Source organism: Micropterus salmoides, unplaced genomic scaffold, assembly GCF_014851395.1.
Source record: "Micropterus salmoides isolate LMB-PRFRI ecotype aquatic unplaced genomic scaffold, ASM1485139v1 Ms_hic_scaffold_4, whole genome shotgun sequence".
Lineage (NCBI taxonomy): Eukaryota > Metazoa > Chordata > Actinopteri > Centrarchiformes > Centrarchidae > Micropterus > Micropterus salmoides.
In genome coordinates this window covers 28,777,235-28,796,966 of record NW_024043372.1, presented here as the reverse complement: position 1 = coordinate 28,796,966, position 19,732 = coordinate 28,777,235, and the positions used below count along the sequence as shown (strand labels likewise).

At 41.3% G+C, this 19,732-nt stretch overlaps 1 protein-coding gene across 1 annotated transcript; it reads left to right on the top strand.

The window, feature by feature from the left end:
• Positions 1–501: 501 nt before the first annotated feature.
• ell2 (elongation factor for RNA polymerase II 2) lies at positions 502–16,590 on the top strand. Its single transcript, XM_038695936.1, has 12 exons — positions 502–730; positions 3,867–3,914; positions 4,722–4,846; positions 4,960–5,123; positions 8,793–9,052; positions 9,523–9,647; positions 10,907–10,979; positions 11,055–11,724; positions 13,167–13,239; positions 13,485–13,656; positions 13,913–13,957; positions 14,104–16,590. The coding sequence occupies exons 1-12, from the start codon at positions 557–559 to the stop codon at positions 14,218–14,220; spliced, it is 2,046 nt and encodes a 681-aa protein (XP_038551864.1). The 5' UTR covers positions 502–556; the 3' UTR covers positions 14,221–16,590.
• Positions 16,591–19,732: the final 3,142 nt, after the last annotated feature.

Below are 19,732 nucleotides of genomic sequence, written 5' to 3'. Positions count from 1 at the left end.
TCTAATAGGCAAAGCAGTTCACAGTCATGTGGTACATATAGATTACAAGTGCTGATATTTATTGCAATGTCTGCTAAACTGTATTTGAACAAACCTGATTTTACACTGCAGCATAGTCTACAAAAGCCACCTTTAACAGTTTCAGTAGGCTAGATTTAGTTCTACCATGTCAGCAAAACACAGCAGGCAGTATTGCCTAGAGGTACACGTGTGTTTGAGAGAGAGGCTCTGGTCCTACAGAGAGAGGGAAACAAGTTACCATACTTGTTCCTCTAATAAGGCATTTAAAGACCAAATAGGGCAGTGTGCAGTCTTGGTTCTGTAAATAGGTAGCAAAATCTAGTTGCATAAGTAAACCAAAACATGGTACACTGCTTATGCACAATACTGTCTTCTAAAGCACAATGACACATGCTGTACTGTAACTTCACTGTGCTGGAAAAGAGAAAAAGTAACACGCTAGCTAGTCAAGACCAATCCACTATTGTCAGCCCTTCAGGCAGCAGCTGTAGTCCCTCCCCGGGCCAGAGTGAGCACAGGGAGCCTGGGCTGCTAAATGCTCCAGCCTCAAAGGGACGATGGTGGAGGGCTGGTAAAGATGGCGGCGCTCTCCGAGGATGGGAGATACGGATTAAATTGTGGCCAACAGAGCGCAGACCGAGTCACCGTACTGCACGTCAAATTGACCGAGACAGCACTGAGAGCGATAGAGAGCCACCAAAATTGTATGGTAAGTGAAAGGAGCGTTTTATTGCAGTTAAAATGAGCCGCACTGTCGGACTGACACAGCTTGTCTCTGCTGGGAAGCCTAACTGCCACGCACAGCTAAAGCTACAAAGTTAGCTAAGCTGTTGACAGAGCGATGTTCTGCGTGCTTTTTTCGTTACATTTGTCTTGTGTCATAAAATAAATCAAATGGAGAAGGTAAATGAGGCCTTTGCCATACGCTCTGGCCAGGTTTCACGAACTGACAAATGTTATTTAACACAGAAAACCTGTTGGTAAAGTTAGGTAACGTTAGTCGGATTAGCAGACGTTAGCTCTAACCATACGTTAGTCAAAATCCCCTGTACTGGGCTGGACAGACCAAGTCCATTCTTTTCTCGTCAAACTCATGCTACTTTGACCAAATTAGCAAAGTGATAATTTCATATGGACGAATACACTGGTCGCCGCAAACGTTTTGTAAACTGAGAGTTTAACACGATAGCTGAACTTTAGTTAACTAACATGAACTTTCATTCGACGACGTCGTATTTGCCTCAGTGGCAGGGTGGAAATAAAAGGTTGCAGATAAATAAAGGCTAATGTAACTTGATAACAAGGTAACATAGTGGCGTTTCAAGCATGTAACTTGCCATATGGCTGACGCTATAAACGTTTTAGCTAGTTAGAAAACGAACACCACAACCTGGCAGGGATATGAAGCTCACAGCCAGGATTTCCTTTGTATTATTAAGTTAGCTATTTAACTTTAATTATAAAACGTCGCAGTCAAACGACTTGTCGCACTGTAACGTTACTTTAGCTACAGGATGTATATGAGCAAGTTGAGATGTAACGTTAAACGGGACAAATATTTCATTCGGTCTTGTTTGCCAAATTGCTGAATCTTTTTTTGCATACTCCCATTCACCTCAAATTGCATGCGAAGAGTCAGCAGTTTCAAAAATATGGTATCAGATAGCAGCAACACCTATATATTATTTTAAAAAGAGAATAGTATAATTGCTCTTGCTATCAGTGTGATTTTATTCCTGTGCTTTTTATCTCTCAGCAGCCTACTTCATTAAAGGCACAGCTTGACACCAGTCATCCAGAAGCTTTTGAAACTGAATGTGCTTATTGTGCATTGCTGCATACCTGTGTGCAGATTACATACAACTAGTTAATCTTGAACTGTACAAATGGTGTAATCCTGTTGAGACGCTACATAGCCTACACAGGTGAACTAATCTGGAGACTGCAGAGGCCCGAAGACAAGTTACCTGACCTAAACTCTGCCAACAACAACCCTATTACATAAGACAGTGGCTTGGCCTAGGTCTCAGCTCAGGGCTGATGCACTGTAGCTTAGCATGGGGCTGCAGTGTTCAGAGGTCTCTGACTGCTTTTTATGGCACATGGTGTGTGTCTGCCTGTATGTCACACACTACCCACACCCCTGTATGTGAAACATCCGCTCACTATCAGTCCCATGTAATAAAGAGGGATTGTCTTCAGAGTGTTTGAACATGTGGATAAATGGCACAATTTAAAATTATTATTTTGTCTGTTTCTGAAAACTGGCAAACAGAGTCATCACTACGTTGAATGAATTCTTTTGTGACAGCCCATGCTACAACCTTATTGGATGTGGTAATGTCGGTCTGTGCGCTGCATTGAACGGCAGCCTGCCATCTCTTGCTGACTGAGCAGCCAAAACTGCCTGCTTTTTGTTTCTCTCTCACTCTCAGTAATGTGTGTTGTAGCTCAACCAGTCATCGAACTATGGAAGCTGGCTATCTTTGTCTTTCTGTGGTGATGTGAAATGTGATCAGAACAGTGTGTGAGTGAATTTATGGACAGTGGGGAGGGAGTTGGTCAGTGGCTTGGAGTAGCTTAGCTTTAACAACGATGACATGGTTCTTTCAGTCTTAAAAAAAAAAAAAAAATAGGTAGACACGTTGCCCTTAGTTATCTGCGTCTTGTTTCATGTATGAGTTAGCAAGCACGTTTATTGTGCAGGAATTAGAGAAGCTGTTGTTAATTAAGATGCAGATTCCACTCAAACAAATTGACGCAACAAGTCTATGATCTAGCCAACTGCCTCTCCTGTTGGCTTCTGCTGTGTGAATAAGCATGCAGTCCTATGCTTTCCTAGTCTAACCTATACTGCACCAAATCAGCCACTGCATATATGTGGCTGTTGCCTATGTTTAAAGTAGCCGCCCATCACAAACCTGCAAACCTACACAGAACAAAAGACATTTAGAAAATATCATCTTCACAGTACCAGCTGTATTTGAGTGTTGTCCAAGTTCCCACTGTTTGTGGTCAGAAACGCGAGAGCGGTTTTTACCTACCTCTTAACCTCTTTAAAAAAAAAAAAAAAAGGTGCAGGTTAAGTTGACTCACATGGTTCCTCTGTAGATTTAAACTTAAGAGCTCAGAGATGCAGAGCTGAACGTTGGCTGGCAGTGGACCGTCATCAAGTATTTGCGGCCGACAGTCACTCATGGTTTCTGCAGCACGTTCCAGATGAGGAACAAAAAAAAAAAACCCCAGCAGCAATATTGATAAGTGATTTGATATTAACTTTTTTTTAAAGCTAATGCCAAAGCTTTGGGCTTCGGAGAATTGTTAGGGGAATTTTTTAAAGCAATTTTACGACATTTCATTGACCGAAAAAACTATCCATTGATTGGTCAAATAATCTGCAGATTAAAGATGAAGGAAAAAAATAATTTGCAACCCTGCACCAGAGACATCCTCAATTCACTATTAACAGATTCACTGTTAACAAATTACTGCTTTAGTTATTTTCTCTTACACAAGCACAGAAGGCGTGTGGATGTCAGCTAGCTGTCGGCTGCAGCCGTCACAATGTTTAATTTTAACAGAAGCTATAACGTGAGTTGTTTTATCAATCAGCCCTCGACAGAACTAGGTATGCTCTGTGTGACAGGACCCTAAGGCTCTGCTGTTTGTCCGTGTTTTTGTCAGTTATATACTGTAACATGTTCTGCAGGTTCTAGGACTGGTGTTTTCTTAATTCGACATTGTGTAGCTGTTATCTATTTACCAAACTGGTATTGCTCTCCCAATAGTCCTTTACATTTATAAAGTGTTGGTAGGGGTTAACTGTTGATTCTCTTTGCTTTCAGAATGTACCTTCTGTGCGGCCAACGATACAATTCAAAGGACTCCAAGGGGTAAGTACCCCACCCCCTTAAGATGACTGATTGGGAATTCACATTACAATATGCAATGTGGAATAAATATAACCCTAGTTCTATTTGAGGTAGTTAGCTGCAAGCTTAATTTTGCATCCATTAATGACAAGTTATTTATGAAGAAATTTGTTCGTTTACTGTTTTTGCTTAGTTGTATTCATTGATGCCCCCCACGTGACTGTTTTAAAACCACTGCCTCTTTCTAATTAAAGTTTAATCAATTACTCAAGTACTGTCAGTTTACACTTATCTATGTCACCGCTGTTGGCCCGTTTATTTATTTGAATGATTAGATTATACACACATCATGGTAGAAGAATAGTGTGCAAAATAGGCAACAAGACACCAGAAGATAGTAAGTCATTATTAGTATATTGGAATAGATGTTGTGATCTCTGGAGATGGTCATTGCACAAGCTAGTTTTGATTTCTTCATTAATTTAGGATTAATAATGTAAGATGTGTCCTCTCTGCAAACTGTCTACTGAACTGTCCAGAAAGGCACAGACTAATTTCAGACCCATCTGAAGCCAATAAACTGTGTTTTGCACTGCTTGTGTTCCATGACGCACATGACTCACATACAGCCTCTCCTTAGCTGCTTAGGCCTCAGATACCTTCCTTTCTCATGCTAGCTCCCATGTTGTTCACATCAAAACCCAAAGCTCAGATGTAGACACAAGATTTGAAGGGGTTTAAACATTGTAAATTAACCACTCCGATGTCAATAGATGCTATAAGTTGTGTTCTCCATTTGTTTTTGTTTTTTTGTGTGAATATTTACAGCGCATTAAAATTCCCAAGACCAATTCCTCTTCTGACACCTTCCACAATTTTGATTTCTACCTGTCTAATGTGGGCAAGGACAACCCTCAGGGAAGCTTTGAGTGCATCCATCAGTATGTGTCAAGGTAATGGTAATCACTGGTCAGCTGAATCAACTGTTGCTGTCTTACCACACATTGCTAGAAGGTAATCCCTCTCTGCCTCACATTTCTTTCTCATGCTCCCTCTTTGTCTCCAGCTCAGGGGCCTCACACCTGGCATTGTTGGCGACGGTGCAGGACAAGGTCACAGTATGTGCCACTAATGACTCTTACCAGGTGACCCGGGAACGCATGACCCAGGCCGCGGAGGACACACGTGAACGTGGGACCAAAGTCATCAAGCCTGGGGGCCAGTACAGAGGTAAGCCCCCCACTAAAGTGTCATTTATGCACCTGCCACAGTCAGATATCAGGTTGGATCCCCGGACACCAGCATAGCTTTACGTACTGTCAACACCACTCCTCTCTTTTCAAACTCGGTCCCTTTTGAGAGATTCAATAGGTGAAAGCTGACAGCCTGACCCCATTCAAAGCCATTATTGCAAGTGACTAAGCCATTTTGCCGTCTCAGTCTTTTCCAGATTAGCAGTCCGACTGATTAAGGGCCAAAGGTGGCAGGTTAACCTATTTCAGTTTATTGACTCATAGGTTTTCGAAATGATACAGTACATGTGTTAAGTTCTGCTTGCGTTTAGCACCTATAACTTGGCAAAGATTTACAACTTGGACTTGAACATAAATACATGTAGACCAGTTTCCTGTCCACTGAGCCGGCCAGAAACTTGTTGTACGACTGTGTTACACAACAAATACAGGTTCAAGACAAGACTAACTTAACGACATCTGCCTGACGGGACAGACAAGCCCACACATTGCTGAGGTGTTTATACCTGCTCACAATGAATATGTTATGACGCTTTGTTTAGAGTCAGACCAAGATAGTATGGTAAAGATGGGGGGAAAATGAGCATGGAAGTAAAAGAAACTCAAAGGAAGAGTAGCATCACTCAGTCTCTTATCATAGGGAAATGGTTTGGCTATCAAAAATCTAACATACCACAGAGCACTGGATGCAAAATATTTTTATGCTCTGTGTTGATCACTACTAAGGATTATAGATTTAAGTGAGGTGACTGTTAATAGAAATATAGGGCGACAATTAAAATTTAAGTACTGTCAGCACTCGTCTAGATTAGGGTTTTTCCTGGCTCAAAATGAGGCAGAGGTGGCATCATCCTGGTCACATGCACACACATACATGTGTACCGTGCTACCTGGCTTTGTAGTCTCTGTACAAGACAGAGGCGCATAGAGCAGCATTGGCAAACGCAGACACGCCATTTGCAACGGCATTTTTAAATGCCTGGGGCGATTTATAAAACTTACTTACAACATGGAAAAGCAGTTTCTTTAGTAATTATTTTTGCTGTGTCACAAAGACGTTGCCATCAAATCTTCTTCCTCTCTGGAAGTATTGGTAGCATTCGGGGTGCACTGTGCTGATCACGATACAGCATCCCCACATCAGCATAATGCTGCAATTATAGATACAAATAAAAGATATCCACAAAGTGCATAGCTTGTTAGAAAATAGTGCTTACCATGAAATCCCCCGTCAAGAGTTTTGTTGAGGGCTGAAGGCGGGACCAAATTTGACGGAGGCAGCCGCCTCATAATTCTCTTTTGAAGGCAAAACCCTGAAGACCTCCAAAGAATTTAAAAACAATTTCAAAATATGTACAAGCTATTTGTTTTTCTTCTCCAAAGATTTAACTTACTACTAAAATGTATATCTTCATCCTTGTGTAAAAAGACCATTAAGCCTTATAACAATGGTAGCCTAAATGTAACCGTATATGCACAGTGCAGAAGGATTCTAGTTGTTGGCTGATTACAAAATTAAAAAATTGTAGCACCTGTGGCTTATTTCCTGTCCCAGCTCCTGATGTAGTATGTTTCAGGAGGTCAGGAACTGTCGCAGTGGAGTTTGTAGTATTGAATGTTGCAGGCTTGTAAAACAGAAACCTCAAAACTTCAACAACCTGTGGTCACTATTTATTCATATGCAAGCAAGCACTGGTTGTCTCAAGTGTCAATATTATGGCCCACAATTTATAATACTTACAATGTTAACTTTAAATCAGTTATAGTGTTAATGGTTAAATGACAGTTACGAAGCTAACGACTTGACTGTTCTGTTTTTTTTTTTTCAAGCAAGATTATGAGGGAAAATATGTGAGACCATGCAAGTAAGAGACATGAAACTGAAATTTAACTTTTATTTGGATGTGTACTAAAGCAGAAAAAAAGGCTCAGCAGACCCTTTCTACTTTGGAGACAGGTGACAGGTGTCTCCATCAACATAATTATTATGATTGGTAATATATAATTTTCTGTGTAAGATTTATATCCTAAATTAAATATCATACAGAAAACCACCAAAATATAATGTTAATGATCATTCCCTTTTTGTTTTTATGAACAATACAAGTTCTAGATACTCAATCTAACGACTGTATTGACATTTTATTTATGTAGTTGCCTGAGTGAAATATGAATTCATGAAACAAGTGTGTTCTAAGAAACAGTACGTACTTGTACTCCTACCAAGCACTTTGGCTCAGACAGCCATGTTTTTCAAGTCATTTTTTAGCCACGTTCAGGGCAGGAATTTCACGGGGCTATGACAGTTATTGCCGCATGCCCCCTCAGTTTGTCCTTATACCCCTTAAAAAATGATAGGCCCTGAGGCCACAGTGGACTTGATGCCCCATCCGCACTACCCCAGCTTTCCTCCTCCTGCCTCTGTCCTATAAGTGTCTTAATTCTGAGACAGCTAGTTTTGGGGCAAAGTCATAAACTTTTTCAACTGTTTTTATCAGATTTCACTGATTCTACACTTGCAGTTTTTATGTCCCGGTGACCATTGAAAGTGCAGTTATGACTCTCTCCCCATTCATTTACCACAGGGGCCTGATCTTGTTATTCCGAATGAATAAGACAAGAAAACATAGTCAGACCACTGGGAGCACCAGGTTGCTCTGTGGGCCACCTGAGCAGCCAAAACAAGAGCGAGAGAGATGTCGTTGGCCCACTTTAATTATGCACCGGCCTGCATCCTCCTCCTCGAGATCCTCAATACCAGTTCAACTTATCCCTGTTGCCCTCTGCCTTAAGATAGGCAAAGCCAGCTAGTGTAGGAATGCTAGCTGCATGGCTAACTATGCTAACGGCAAGACACGTGTTAATGTCAGGTGTAAACAGGACACCAGCTAGCAGTATCGATAAATTTGGAACTTATTGATTTTCGGGTTTTGAGAAAGCTTGGAACCGGGTCCGCTTTAGAACCGGGTAGCGATCCCCATCTGTAATCACAAGTCTTTCTCAGTCTATATTTTCTGCGTGAGTTGATGTAACGCCTGTTTTTCTGGGCTGTGGGGGGACACATTTGCATACACTGGCCCAGATAGAAACTGGGAAATGAAAGGAGCCGTAGAGAAAAGGGGTGGGACAGGAGCTTGTAGTAGCTGGTATGGAGTGAGAACCATGTTTTTCTAATGCAAAGGGGCTTTTTTTTTTACAGTCTTTAACTTTCTTTGTCTGTATCTTTTTAATGAGAGCTGCACATTTTGATTACAGTGGCATTCAATGTTATACACTCATTTTGTTTAAGTTCTTTATGTACAGAATCCTTATTTCTGATGGAGAAAACTTAATTACATAAGGATTTCACCTGTAGCCACCTGTCATTGGCCTGTTGTAAGCGGGGGGGCAAGAAATTGGCAAAGGTGACATTGTATCTGCTTATCTGCTTTGAGGTTGGTGACACAGTGCTGATTGGTGGAATCAATCTCCTGTTTTTATTATCATTGGATGGGGGTGTGCGTTTGTAATTATATATGAGACCGGCTTCAGTAAGCGGGTTGAAGATGGTGGCAGGAGTGTTGCAAATATGTAAAAATGTACGATGTTGAACTTCTCTTATGAGAAGAACAGGCTTTTTGACATTGTCTTTGCCTCCTGTCTCTAGGAAAGCAAGTCCATATCCGTAAGCCGGTGTTATCGGCCCCAGAGGTGGTCCCAGAGCGCAAGCGGTCCACACCCATCAACCCAGCCAACACTATTCGTAAGTGCCTTTCCAATAACCCGGTATCACAGCGACCGTTTCGGGACCGCATCGTCCACCTGCTGGCTCTGAGGTCCTACAAGAAGCTGGAAGTGCTTGCCCGTCTGCAGCGCGACGGTATCAACCAGAAGGATCGAAACTCATTGGGGACCACCCTGCAACAGGTACCGAAAGGTTTCTGTGTGTTGTGGCCTTTTTTGAATGCCATAATATGCTTTGTTAATAATGAGACAGCAGCTTAAAATGGAAGTGACCCAGTCATTAGTATTTGCACATCCTCTATTATACCAAAAAATCCAGCAGTAATAACTTTTGTTTTTACACAGGCTGATATTTTACACTAAGGCCTGTGTTCTTCAAGTGCCCAATTTGATCCCAACCATCCCTTACTCTTCTTTAAACCTGACCGTGAGATACACAAATCTGCCTGAGGAAATCTGGTCCACAGTGTGTAAAGCCTTCCTTTACTCTGACAGGAAACAAGCCACTTAATCGTTAAACATTATTTGCATGCGCAGATGTTTGGCAGCCACAGGAAATGTGAAGTTTCTGTACATGTTGAGTACTTCTCATGCTGACATAGTTTAATGTGTGTGTGTGTGTGTGTGTGTGTGTGTGTGTGTACACAAAACAGGTGGCAAACCTGAACCCCAAAGACAACACATACTCACTGAAGGACTTTAGTTATCGTGATGTCCAGCGAGACTGGCCTGGCTACTCTGAGGATGAGAAGTCCCAGGTTGACCGGATCCTAGCTCGGTACAGAATGGCCTATTAGATGTTTATCATTTCACTTAAAGCTTAAATACAGTCTTATTTGAACCAATAAAACATTTGCAGATTATATTGTGTAAATACACTTCAGTGTAAGTGGTAGCCCTAAAGGCAGCTGTTACTACAGTTGGCTCTGTTCTCCTTCACACACTACAGTGACTGTCCTCTGAATTGTTAGTTACAGTGGATCCAAATGTTTATTTTCTTATTTTTAACTAACATGAATTAAAGGTGACCATGACATTGTATTATATGAACGATAAAACTAGTTGCTATTAACTGCTATTTTTCAAATCTACAGGGGTAATTACTTAATGAGTAGGTTAAAGGATTCAGTAGCTTATGTAGTACACAAGTTTTTATTTTTACAGTAATAATTCATTTGTTGTGTTAGACATGAAACGTGGTGGCAAAAATCACAGACACGAATATACAGTTTCATGCGATCCTACTCTGTTCTCTGTGGGCCAAGTCTTGTGGCTGTAGTTTGTGGTGGTGTCGGACTGTATCGCATTTTTAGGTAACATTTTAGTCTACCCCCATATTAATGTAGGGAGAGGACACGTGGCTTATAGGTAGCGATATGATGTTGCATTAGTACTCTAAGAGCACTTGGAAAGTTTTTACAGATTTTGTAATATTCATTATCGGATATTGTACTTTGTCCCAGTTAATGGTGTCCTAAGCAGTTTTGTTGCAAACAATCAAAAGTTGACTCAAAAAATGACATGGATTTATTTAACCACCGATAAATATGCTGTAAGATAATCACTGGCAAATGTAAAACGGCGAAACATTAGATCACACGTGGTGTGACATTACATTACCATGACTGCTGCGGTGTAGAAATAACTTTTAACATGGGGGCAATGAAGAAACATTAAGAGAATCAACAGAGACCTGCTCCTCGTGCTGATTATTCTAGTAGACCATGCTTGTGTAGAGACGACAGCGATGCGCCGACGCACGTTATGCAAAATGACGTATTTTTGTAATTGATTATGTCAATGAATTGCCCCAGCCCTAGTTTGAAGGAAGGTATAGAAAAGGGGTAGGTGAAACTAATAACTTGTGTGCTACATGAGCTGTGAGTTTAAAATAAGAACGCTTTGCAAACAAGTGCTTTAAAAGAAGTCCGATTTCTTCAGCAGGTTTTAGTGTAATGATAGTGCTTAATGCTAATGTGCCCTTTATTTTCTGTTACACCATTCCCCACTGACACCACTCTTCCCTGTCTTCAACAGCAAATTAGGTCTTCCTACTGAGACCCTTTCATCAAGCAGCCCTCCCAAAGAGAGTGTCCCCACATCCCCTCAGGTATCTGGACAAATGCACATTAACACACACACACTCACAGTGAAGTATTCTGCTAAAGTTCTCGTTGTCTTCCAGAAGCGCCAGCCAGACTTTGACTTCATCGATCCTTTGGCACCCAAGAAAGCCCGCATCTCCCACCTCAGCAATCGGGGGCCTGCCGTGTCTTCATCCTCCTCTGACCGCCGCGAGGATGAGGGCAGCCCCAGCTCTAAACGCTCATCTCTACCTTCCAACGTCACCTCTGGTCCTCCCACCCATCTCCCCATCTCGTCCCACCCCCCTGCACCCTCTCACCAGCAACCGAGCCCAGCCTCTAATTCCAACTCACCCAGCACCCCGGAGGGCTGTGGCACCCAAGACCTGCCCATGGACCAGAGTTCCTCCTGCAGAGACCCTTCACCCAGCCCCTTCTCCTCCGACAGGACCCTGCAGGACCGCTATCGGCACCCCGTCCCTGTCTCCAGACCAGCCGCCTCCCCCAGCCCTCCTCCTCGCACCTCACTCACAGTCACCTCCACTGTCATCACCAGCCCTCCCTTGTCTAGCAGTACCAACAAGAAGTTTAAAAAGAAATCCAAGAAGCACAAAGAGAAGGCTCGAGAGAGGGACAAAGGGAAACGGACAGAAAAAGACAGCAGAAGTCCACCTAATGGAGCAGAGCAGGCTGAAGAGTCTCGTAGAGCCAAAAAGAGGCGCAGTCCTGAGGATGAGAGCAGAGAAGTTATCGCCAAGAATCCTCACAAAGGTGTGTTTCTGTCTTATCAGCATCACTGAACCAGATGTTTTAAAACTGAAATGACCATACCAGCTTTTTCACTGCATGTTGGCCCATGTACAGCCCAAAATACCTCAAATTACTATCAAACAGTTTGCAGCTGGCACATCACATTTCTTTATATTTAAATGATTGTTTACTCTGCTCTCATGCAGTACTTTCTTCTTCATTTAAGTTATGAAGTCCATTAGTATAAATAGACCAATTACTTAATCAGTGTGTGGTAATTTAATTGAAGGGACATCTTTAAGATGTGTTAATCTAAATTGTTTTATAATAACACTGATTTAAATTCACTACATATAATAGAAAAGGGGTTGTTCATTGTGTCAAACCACAGATAATTAAGTAGCATTTTAGCCTTGTGTAGTTAATTGTTCTGATTGAAGAGCCCACACATTTCCATAAGAGCAGACTCCTGTGATTGGCAAAGCTTTGATAAACACTCAATGAATAGGTTTATGAATGCAGATCAAACGCCGGGACGCGCGCACACTCTGCAGCACATGCGAGTGTCCTTATAATCAATTTGTCTAATGAGAGAGACAAAAAAAAATCCACAGGATGTTGGGATCAATCATACAACTCTCCCAATGAGACTCCCACACTCTACCAACTAAATCATCTTTTAATGTTGTCAAGACACCTATTGGTAAGGAAACTTAACATAAAAATACAAAGCTAATTTTACTCTGATAATTCGAAGGCAAAGTTCCTGTCTCTTCAGAGTATAACAACAACACTGGAAGAGATGTTTATATTCTCAAAGTCAAACAAAAAAGTCTCGAATACAGAGTGTTTGAAAACAATGGCAAAGCAAAAATACATTAAAGTCCTACTTTAAGAACTCCGCTTCAGTGGGCATATGCATGTCTTGCTAGTGACTGACACCTCTCCCCTGTCCAAGTTTCCAGCCAGTTTATCTTTCAGACTTTGACCTTTGATTACACTGATGCCCTGGATGTTGTCTGAACATGCCGAGGCATTGATCTGAGTGCTTTACTTTGGTCTTTATAGCTGGTTTATCTGATAATGTAGTTGTGCTTCCTCAGTCTGTGTGTTGCAGGCTTTCACAATAATGTGCTTACATATAATTTCAGTACATCATTTACTGTGTATTCCTTTCAGTGTCAACGTATTTAGTGAATATATCAGACCAAAACTAGTTCATATAAAATCTGCTACAAAATACAAAAGCATCAAAGGGCAAAACAAGTGAGAACATAGATTTTTAAAAATCTACCTGAACAATTTAGTCATCACTTTGTAAGGCTTCTGAGGCCCCATTATGATAATTAAAAAATGCAGTGTCATTCTCTTTTATTTTTGGCTTCTTGCGGGAGTGTTGATTTTGTGTGTTATGGATTATCAGTGCAGTATTTACATTCTTAACACTTGACTTTTCCCCTCAGACTCTACAGATAAAGAGAAGCCAATCCAATCCACTGAATTCTCCTCCACAATTGAGATTCCTGACTATGTAGTGTGAGTAATCTTGATATACCTCAGTCAACCCAACCCAAAACCCATTTTCCCACAGCGTGACCCTCTTTTTCAGGTCTCTCATTTGAAAGTTTGAAGCATTTGATCATTAAACAGGATGTTGAGAGCTCACACAAACTTGCGCATTTGGACACAGGAAACGTAGCAATAATCGATAATTGTGCAGCCAGCTGACCACATGTAGCCATTTTCAAAAGAATCATTCAGCTAAGTTTCCTTTTTCACAGCAAGTACACGCCGTTGGTGTCCACAGACCAGCGACAAAGCTACAAGAATGACTTCAATGCAGAGTATGACGAATATCGCCTGCTACACGCCCGCGTGGAGAACATCACCCGCCGCTTTACCCAGCTGGACACCCAGTGCCGGAAGCTGGCACCTGGCACCAAAGAATACCAGGTCATATCAAAAAGGCTGGAATACACTGTACTAACACTGATGCTGTCACTTCCACATTCCAGTTTGAATGTTTAATGTCATAAGACAGATCACGTACAGCTTTAAAGGTTTGACTTATGTGTAAGCCAGATGTAACATTCACAACATTTTCTCCCTTGCTTATTCCTGTTACAAAGTTAGCGAATGGAAGGTATGCTATTTGTAATATAATACATTATGTGGATTTGCATTAAAAGTGATTATTTTAATTTTACAGAAAGTGCAAGAAGAAGTCTTGAAAGAGTACAAAAAGATGAAACAAGTGAGTTGATACTAAGACCTCTGTTTGCTAAGAATTGTTGATTGATTGAATTGTTTCTCACACAGAAGGAGTTGTTGCTGGGTTGACAGTTGGAGTCTGATAGTTTTTATATATATATGTGTGTGTGTGTGTGTGTGTTTTTACAGCACAGCCCCAGCTACCACGAGGAGAAGCAGCGCTGCGAGTACCTGCACAACAAGTTGGCACACATCAAGCGGCTAATAGCTGATTTTGACCAGCGCAGAGCCCAGGCCTGGTGCTGAGAGCACAGCACACATCCTCACTAATCAGTATTGAGAACGGAGTTTCGAACCAGGAGGGGCTGTCCAACCGGCTGTTATTTATTAACACCCCTTCAGTTACTGCCTCCACTATAGCCCCATCCCAACCCCTCTCCCTTCCCTTTTTCCCATCATCCTCCTTCATTCCTCCCTTCTTTTCCAATCTTTGATTCCACTGGCTTCATTGTTGCCTGTAATCTTGAACATCTTACTTTTGACTTTACCCCACATCTTCTGCTTTCTCTGTGGGTTTTTTTTTCCCTCAATGAGCTTCTGTGGAATTTCATACCAGTGGAAGGGGCTGCCTGCATGTGTGAAGGGGCTTGGGGAAATCTTCTAACCTTTTGAAGGACTTCAGGCAAAAAAAGAACAAAAAAAGTATTTTTGAGCATCAGAGAAAATATTGACATTTATTTAAGTTAAAAAAAAAAAAGAGAGAGAGGGAGATCTATTTATTTTGGGACTCGTAGTGCAAAAGAAGAGTCCGCAGATGATATATCGTTTAACTTTTGTTGAAAACAATGCAAAAAAGTTACCGCGGGCCTTACGTGTTTTGACTTTGTGAAGCCACTTTGCACGCAAGATCCATTATGTCATCTCATTTGGCAAAGATGTCCCTCCTGTCTCATTGCCTTTCTTTTAGAACTGTACTAGATTAACCTTGCTTCAACACGTTGGTATCGTTGCTGCGTTTGATGCTGAGGAGGAAGGAAATGAGACGGGCAGGAGAAATCACTTGAGCTGATTGAGAAGCAAGAACCGTATGTGTGCATGGATTGTAAATTTAGTTGTAATGGCGACGCGGGGTGGTGTGGGTGGGGTAACTAAAGGAGTATAATCCCCTGTCAGTAGGGGGCAGTATTCCCCCGCACCAACAGTGTTTAGTGTTCTCGGTGCATTATGGGTGCCTTAAGGTGTTTACACACAAATGTCGATGGGCCGACCCTTGGGGTCCACAGGCCACACAAAGGAACTATAACTGCCTGGTAACTGGGGAGGGGTGTGTGTGTGTGTGTGTGTGTGTGTGAGAGTGTATGCATGCATGTCTAAGTAGTGGAGGACAGCTGGATGTTAAGTCTGGAAGGAGTGTTACAAATTGTATGTGTGTGTTCGTATGGTTGTGAATTATGTGGAGTAACAGGTAAAAGGAAAAAAAAAAGTGAGAAACATAAAATGCAAAAAAAAAAAGCTGCTATAGAGTTTGACCAGCCAGAGCACTCAGGATCAACCTGGCTGGAGTAACAGTACCTGATCTTAATTGAAGAGATAATGAAGATCCTTATTTTCCAGAATGGTACATCTCTACACCCTGGAAAGGACTGCTCCCACCGCCTCAGCTTCTCTAGTGGCAAACACTCTGTGTTTTTTGTTTTAGGAAGAAGCGAAAACTCATCATCCACCAGAGGACAAATCTGTATTACAATGTCAAATTTATTTGATTCTCAGTTTGAGTTCTGAAGAGCAGTGAAAAATTTCAGAGTAGCATTTTTATTTACAACATTGATACCGATTTAGTTTGATGGATGGATGAATGGCTTCTGTGAAAAGTCTTTATTTCAACAAGGGAAAAATTGTTTACAAACCTGTTAGAATGTTTGCCAAAAATTAAATATTTTTCTGGTACTGCATCTGTGGAGTAACATTTCTGACTGGGGCTTAATTTGAATGAGACATTAATACTGGAATATATTTTGCTTGTGACATGATGTCAGATAGTCAGTCTCTGCAGCAGACTGGCTTTTTTTGTTCAGCTGTCACAATCAGTTTAGCGTAATTACAAACTTCCTTGTTGTCTCAAGTTATTTTGGAGAGAAAAATCAGCACTTGTATCTCAGACGTGTCACAACAGCATATAAAAAAATGTCGACAAGATTTCAGGCTCCACTTGGGATTTATTACTTAACTACATCTGTGGGCTACGGGGTCCAGTCGTTTGGTTTATTCTACCTGTTTTCCCTTTCCCAGAATTAAGAGTCAGAAAGGGCCGCTCCAACAAAGTTATGTTTGAGGCCGGGGCTTTACATGCAGCTTTCAAGGTGTTATCTGTCACCTGTGTACACTCAGCCTTCCAAAAATGTCTGTCTTTATGTAAAAACGGATTATCCTAAATGGGGTCTGATAAAGATGAATTAGCATTAGCATTACGTGCCTCATTGTGGTGGGAGGAAGGCGTGAAGAGGTTTGATCAAGAGTCTTAATGAAGAAGTGATAAAGTAACAAAATGCCATGGCAGTGTTTTGAGATATGAGAAACCACTGAAAATCAAGTGAATTGGTGGGTGAGATCTGATCCTGCCCATGTGAAAATGTACAAGACATTTCAATAAAAATCTACTTAGTTTTACCTGGAAAATGTCTTTTGTTGTATGTCCTTGAAATTGTCATTTCTGTTACAACTGAAGCAGATGTTTTATCAAATCTAACACAGGTTGTGCTACATGTGTATTCTGAAATACTGCATTCATGCTACTTTTATGTTGACTAAGGAATGTTGACTAGATAATAGTCCTGGCATGCAGATGGTAACACTATCATAAATGCTGTACATATGGTATACATAATAGGATACAACCTACAACAAAGAATAAAACATCACCTGCTTCAGGAAGTGAAATTTAATATAGTGTCCATATACAGGTGCTGGTCATATAATTAGAATATCATCAAAAAGTTGATTTATTTCAGTAATTCCATTCAAAAAGTGAAACATTCCACACAGACTGATATATTTCAAGTGTTCATTCCTTTTAATTTTGATGATGACAACTAATGAAAACCCCAAAATCAGTATCTCAGAAAATTTGAATATTGTGAAAAGGTTCAATATTGAAGACACCTGGTGCCAAACTCTAATCAGCTAATTAACTCTGCATCATCTCATAACACCTGAGCAGTGCCACAGACTGATGGACTCCATGCCATGCCGCATTGCTGCACATTCAGACAAAAGGAGCCCCAACTAAGTATTGAGTGCTCTACATGCTCATACTGTTCATGTTTCAGTTGGCCAACATTTCTAAAAATCCTTTTTTGTTGTATTGGTCTTAAGTAATATTCTAATTTTCAGAATATTGAAATTTCCATTAGTTGTCAGTTTTAATCCATCCATTGTCAACCGCTTATCCTGCATACAGGGTTGCTGGAGCCAATCCCAGCTGACATCAGGCGCAAGGCGGGACAGGTCAGAGTAGGGGCACACATAGACAAACAACAACGCTCACACCTAAGGTAGCCTGCATGTCTTTGCCGGAGCACCCGGAGAGAACAGAAACCCAGAAAGGCTGGGGAATCTGGGGTTTGAACCCACGACCTTCTTGCTGTGAGGCAACAGTTCTAACCACTGCACCACTATGCTGCCCTCAGTTTTAAGCTTCACAATTAAATGAAATAAACATTTGAAATATAGCTGAAAGCTGTGTGATGAATGTATACATTATACAAGTTTCACTTTTTGAATGGAATTACTGAAATAAATCAACTTTTTGATGATATTCTAATTATATGACCAGCACCTGTACAGTGTCCTTCAGCACACTGATTATTGCTTTTATGTACATTTAGAAATCCATCAGCAGTCACGGCACATTTGGGCTTTACAGAATATTACACTTGTCCAGTAAATATTTATTTTGTTATGAACTCATACACTGGTAAATATTACATATTGAAACATTGGTTCTAAATGTTTGCCTAGTTTTTAGTGGTTCCTGCAGTTTCATGACCGTGCCAACAATGTGATTTTTAAGACCCACATCTGAACATACAAAGGCCGTGGTCTGATACAGCTTCCCTGTTTCACAAGAAGGTTCATATAATAAAATTGATTAATATAAATAATTAATAAATGATATTAATATAGCACTTTAAAGTCTTTCCTTCACATATGAGCACAAAGTAAGCAGACAGGTTCACGCCTCCAGGTTCCATGTAGTTTACATTTTGTGGCTGTGAAAAACTGGTCAGTGACTGAATTTCAAAACATAACCTTTGTTGTCATCATGCTGCTCTCACTATTAAATGTATTGCTGAATTAAATAACCATTATATGTTGCCCTCTGCAGCAGTGACAGGTACACTGAATGACGTTTGAGAAATGAATTTTGAAATGTGTTGTGTTATATGTTTTCTTGCTTGTATTGTTGTCTTTTGGGTATTGTAGTCTTTGCACTTGTTGAAGCACTTTGTAACTTGTTTTTGAAAAGTGCTCTACAAATAAAGATTATTATTATTATTATTATATTCTCTTTTAAAATGTTTTTATTGCCATGGTCAACCGGGTCTGGATCAACCCACAAATTTGATCGACACTGCTGATCAACAAGAGAGAGTCCCACAGCACAGGAATATAATATTTATCTCTTAACACTTGAGCGGCAACAAACTATAGCTAGGGGTCATGAGAACACTGCACCACAGAGCGGAAAACATACCAACAAGCGCCCAAGCCAGAGAGAAGGAACAGAACCACCTGAAGGGGGCACTTACAGCCTGTGGATACCCTAAATGGACCTTTGTGAAAACAGCCACAAGATCCAAGAAGAACAAAACTACAGGGGAGGAGGAAAAGAAGGTCAAACGCAACAACATTGTGATTCCATATGTGTCTGGAGTATCAGAGAAACTCAGGAGGATTTTTAACAAACACAACATCCCTGTGTTTTTTAAACCCAAGAACACGCTAAGACAGATGCTGGTCCACCCCAAAGAACGCACACACAAACACAAGAAAAGCAATCTAGTGTATGCGGTCCAATGCAGTGAGGAATGCACAGACCTGTATATTGGGGAGACTAAACAACCACTACACAAACGCATGGCTCAACACAGAAGGGCTAACTCCTCAGGTCAAGACTCTGCAGTCTACTTACATCTGAAGGACAGAGGACACTCGTTTGAGGACCACCAGGTGCACATTTTAGACAGAGAAGATGGATGGTTTGAAAGAGGTGTCAAGGAAGCCATCTACACCAGGGTCGAGAAGCCGTCATTGAACAGGGGAGGGGGTCTACGCCACCACTTATCCCCCACTTACAATGCTGTCCTTTCATCACTTCCCAGGAAACTCAACAAACGTAACCTCTTGGCCTCAGGTGAAGATACCAACGATGGTCGTTCAGTCTTGGCCACAGGTAGTCTCAACGACTGTAACGACTGTCGTCACAGCAACAAGGAACACTAACGAACCAGCGGTATCTATGACCCGGGCCAACGACCCCACTGAGGTTAAATAGCTGAGTTTCCCTGCCAGTCAGTCAGAACTGAAGAAGTCCTTTGGATAAGGGACGAAACGTCTTCCAGTATCTTCAACCAAGTCCAGTTGCCCCATTTTAACCCTCGTTGGAAAACTATAGGAACTTTACTTCCACTTCTCCCACTTATCAGGGCTGGATTACCAAACCCACAGGGGCCCAAAATCCCCAGGTTCACAGCATGTCATTAATGTCATTAATTGTACTTGGCAATATCAACTAAGGTGAGTCCTGCATTAGTAGCTA